The sequence below is a fragment of the Pomacea canaliculata genome, linkage group LG14 (genome assembly GCF_003073045.1).
Source record: "Pomacea canaliculata isolate SZHN2017 linkage group LG14, ASM307304v1, whole genome shotgun sequence".
Classification (NCBI taxonomy): domain Eukaryota; kingdom Metazoa; phylum Mollusca; class Gastropoda; order Architaenioglossa; family Ampullariidae; genus Pomacea; species Pomacea canaliculata.
In genome coordinates, this window is record NC_037603.1 from 14,998,132 (window position 1) to 15,003,013 (window position 4,882).

A 4,882-nucleotide genomic window follows, 5' to 3' on the forward strand; every position below is an offset into this window, starting at 1 on the left:
TTGTTTTTTTGAGTTACTGTTATATATTGTTTTTTCTTCGTTTTTACTTGCTTGATTTGCTATTTTTGATGGTGCTATTCTTTCTTCCCCTTTTCTTCCTTTCTTTGTCTCCTCATTTTCTTGCCGTCTTTCTACATTTTTTTGTTATTTCCCGTCCTTCTTTGTTCTTTCTTTCTTTTATTTGTAATTGCTCTTGATCATGTTCTTGTTCGTGTTCTTGTATTTGATCATCTTGTTCTTCGTTCTTGTTCATGATAATGTTTTTATTCTTTTTGTCGTTTTTCCTTACTTCTTTTAATATTTCTTCTTCGTGTTCTTGCTCTATTCGTTTTTTTCTATCTTTTCTTAATCGTCACCATGATTATGATGATTGTAATTATAACTATTATCTTTTCATTCCCCTATCTGTTCTGGCTTTTCACGAACACACATACATGCACGCACTACAAAATATGATACACAAACACACACAAACACACACTCTATTGTATATTGTAAAGCAGCTTTCGTCGCTGCCATTCCATGAAGGTGTGGATGACTGTGGACCAGTTGTAGGAAGTCCCCCGCAGACACCCGTCAACATAAAAAGTCGGTTTAAATATTCAGTCCAAGGGCCTTTAAGATGGTGTTAGCTAGAGATAATGTGGTGGCAGGGAAGAGAAAGTCATTGAGCACACTACCAGCGGAAATAAAGGTGTGAAGGAATATATTTCTCAAGTGAAAGTCGCCTTAATTTGTAACTTTTATTTCTCTTGCATGTTCCACTCACCACTTTTTCCTTCTCCCAAGTCAATGAAGGGTTTCAAATCCCTTCTTCTCTGGAACTCCACCTTGGTCAAGCGTTTCTTCTTCAGACATTTGCTTGTTCTTCAGACCAGAACTGTCTTTTCATGCTTGACATAATACTTCTCTGTTCGCTCTTATACAATTCTATTTGAGTTGTCAAAGTTCGAGTTCAAACCCCTCCCCACCACTCTTTTGGATGGCCATAGCTTCCAAATGTAAGTGCAAAGACAATGATCCAAATGGACAAAAGTATAAAGTGGATAAAGAAGTTTTTATAAGAAGCAATATTTTGTCATGGTCAAAACAGATAATTTTTCTAGAAGCTTCGGTTGATGTACCCAGTAAAGGGAATAGAAATCTTTACTGAATATATGAACTGACATCCATCAGAGACGGCGCAACATTTTAGAAAACCATCAAAATCTGTTTTACTAACAAGGGAAAAATCATTTCTGTTTCCTATATATGTCACTTTGAACATCTTCTGACATGAAGAAATCAGGTTAGAGGCTGGGGCTGCTTCAGAAAGACTGAAAGCAGAAGGGTGGGAAAGCGCACGTCACCACATGAAGATCACGTGACTGGAATGGCAGAACGTGCAGTGGGAGGGACGATACGATCTGGATATAAATCATCTCGGTCACTGCTTTCAGTTTTGGTTTATATTTCTGTCCATATTTGTTTCATCCTCCTTGAACAAATCAGATTTAGTGGAGCATACTCTCGCTGTGTGCATGGACAAGCTCTTGAAGGAATATATCAGTTCATGCCTCTCTTATTTCTTCTGTGCATTCATTTTCCTTTCACAGATACAGTCTGGGGTCATAACAACAACAAAAAAAATTATTCTACACGAGCTCGATATTACAGGAGTTCATCTAAAATCAGATCACATATATCAGTGATATGGTTAATAAAATCAAACCTCCCGGTACATCACAGAAAAGGTTGATGAACACCTTTGATGGCATTATTTGATATAAGTGCCACTATCACTATATTTGCTATCTCATCAAGAGCTTGCCATTTTCGTCCTACATTTTGCAAACATCATCTTGAGTGGCTGATAAAAAACTTCCAATTTGGTTGTAGAGGATTTCTTTGCTTTATTCTAGACTACTCCTAGTAATAAAATGGCCTTTGCATCAAAGGTGTCAGACAACAAAGGTGTACATAAATAAAAATAACTCAAGTGCACACATTATAAATAAAACAAACTATGTGTGGGAGAAAATTTTAGGAAGGACTTTGATGTCCCTGATATTGGCGTCCTTTCATATAGTTCGCTATAAGAGAGAGAGAGGGGAGAAATAGAGAGAGAGAGTGGGGGGGGGGAGAGAGAGGGCGAGAGAGATAAATGTCATTACTGAGTAGACAATATGACCTGTCAACTTTGTAAATTGTTTCACTCTCAAGCGAAAGCAACTAGTCAGTTATGGATATAACTAAGTTTTAGTCAAAAGTGAAGCTAAATTTAAAGCTTGCACTAACATCACAGTTGGAGGAGTTCGCGGAAGAAATCAAGCTGGACCCATTGTAATAAAAAACACAGAACAATCTTCTTGACGCGGTGCCATCCGGCCCGTGAAACTTCTGCCCACAGTGCAGGAAATCGGCATGTTAGTAATAAAAAAAGACCTTAAAAAAACGAAAAAAAGGGAAGAAGAAGTATTTATCCCTACGTAGGGGCGTCTCTCAATCTTTTTTTCGATGGACGAACATTTTGATTCAGTGCTCCGACTTGGTGTCTCTACGATGCAGCAGGACATTCAGAAGTTGGTTTCGGGTAAACAACTTCAAATATTCCACTAATTAGTACATAATTAATGGTAAGTACAACTTGTTTCTAATAAAAATTGTATCTGCTCTATTTTTTTCTTTTTTTGTGTATTTTTGCGGTGAAGCGGCCCGCGACAGGTATGTCGGAAATGTGTATGGCCCGCAGGCCGAAAAAGGTTGGGCATCACTGGTCTACACCAAAGGAAAAAAATGCACATACACACACACACACCAAAACACATACACACACATACATTTAGACTTTTATTCGGTGTGTGATGTTCAAGTCCACATTAGCACCAAGACACGATTTCACATCAAGACTTAAGGTTGTAAATCCGCTAATGCTTCGGAAGTGCTGTCCTTGTGTTATGGTGCACGTAGGGAACTGTAACAAGAGATAGATTGTAACAAGAGAGAGAGATTGTAACAAACTAGAGATTGTTACAAGAGATTGTAAGAAGATTGAAAGAGAAATTCGTTTGACTAACTCTTTGCAAATGGTAGGCGTCTTGATGCTGCACTCCATGTCGTCCCAGAAGCCAACGGTCCACCGCGTTGGTTGGTTAGGGATCCACACGCAGTCTTGATTCCTATTCAGGTCATCTGGTTGGCCGTGGCCCCAGTTAGTGTACGATGGTACCTCCTGGTTTGAGGCAAAAACAAAGCGACCCTCCTCTACAAAATCTTCCAGTCCGATCCACGCCCCACGCACTGTTTGACAAAATGGCTGTCGTTAATCTTTGGTTCGTAGGATTTAGTTTTAATATTTACCATTGAGTCGAAGAATTAATATTTGTACACAATACAGTATTTTGGCAAATTCTTTCTGAAGCACAAACTTAAAATTCAAATTGCTGGTCTTCCTCTACATACTGTTTACACTCTTCATTCTTGTTTCCCTGATTCTTCTTTGTGTCTTAAATGATTGTCTTTTATTACTTGTCTGCATTACTGTTTCTCCTTCCATCCTTGTTGGACTTCATCAACCCTTTTAATGCTTTCCCACCCATTTAGAAGCATATCTTATATTATGCATATATATATATATAAGCGTTTATGTTACGACTCATTTTAACTATTGACTACTTATGTGTCATTTTAATATGTTTTATTTCCCGTGGCAGTTTTTTTTTACCTGCGTGACTCTTTATAAAGCTGCTCAAGAAATTATTTTCGTCAGCACTTTTCACTTCCACAAGGTTTCCAGCGATCGCCATGCACAGCTCCTACGTAAGTCACAACAAGCACAGGTGAGAGATAAACAAGCACAGGTCAGAGATAAACAAGCACAGGTCAGAGATCAAAAAGCACATAGCTGAAAGTAGGACCATCGTGTGACTAGTGTGACTGTTGATGGCAGGTGAATACAAGTACAGCATCTCCTACATGTTTTCGATAGAAGCAGACTGAGGGAGTAAGCAGCTAACTAGAACCTTCCTTCACAAGAGGACGATATCAACGTGAAGAGCGTTACTCTACCCTTGCTTCGAACCACGTGACATTCTGGTCTGGTAGTATGTAGCAGGCTTCTTCGAACCGTGTCCATGACCGCGGACATTGCTGTTCTGGGGACAAAGGACAGAGGTCATGACACAGACACACTTCCACACAACATCCCTCTGTGACACATCATGACACTCTCTAATCGCATTCTGACAATAATTATGAAGAGCAGACAAGTAGTGACAAATGAGGTAAGAAGATGAAATCAGAAGGGGATAACAAACACTGTATCACTGGACTTAAAAAAAAATAAATTCTCATCGGAAAGAAATGAGAAATAAAGCCAATCAAGTTACTCACACGCCTGTTACATATCAGTTTAACAACCGAGCAGTCCTCTGTCCATCCCCAACCTATCTGAGTAATTTAGCTTATTCTTTCTGTCTTAGCTATCAGAAACAAAAGTCAATAATTATTCATTCCTCTTTACCACTCATCGCCAGAAAAACGAATAGAAAGGTCGTCACCACGGCCTGGCTCTTCATTGTTTACACCAGTTAAATAAACATCAGATAAACACTGCAGATGAATGTTCAAGGATTTGAGAAGCTGACTATATATGACCGCAAGCTCTGACATTGACTTTACTTGCAAAAATGTTAGATAAGAGAAATCACAAATCATCTGTCGTTTTTCACAGGATTCAAAACTAGTTTAAAACCTAGTCATTTATTTTTTCCTATAATAGCTACGGTTGTTAGGGGCAACGTGGAATATGGTACCAGGATGTCTCAAATGTTGGGCTTTGTTGTAGATAAACTTATTATCAAACTATATTTACAATCACAGCAGTGACAGGAACACCTGGCCG

At 38.7% G+C, this 4,882-nt stretch overlaps 1 protein-coding gene across 1 annotated transcript; it reads right to left on the minus strand.

The window, feature by feature from the left end:
- Positions 1-2,816: 2,816 nt before the first annotated feature.
- LOC112555181 (low affinity immunoglobulin epsilon Fc receptor-like) lies at positions 2,817-4,658 on the minus strand. The gene is made up of 5 exons (XM_025223445.1): positions 4,502-4,658; positions 4,048-4,133; positions 3,704-3,794; positions 3,057-3,279; positions 2,817-2,953 (listed from the first exon to the last, which is right to left on the minus strand). Exons 1-5 carry the CDS (start codon positions 4,554-4,556, stop codon positions 2,935-2,937), a joined length of 474 nt encoding a protein of 157 aa, XP_025079230.1. The 5' UTR covers positions 4,557-4,658; the 3' UTR covers positions 2,817-2,934.
- Positions 4,659-4,882: the final 224 nt, after the last annotated feature.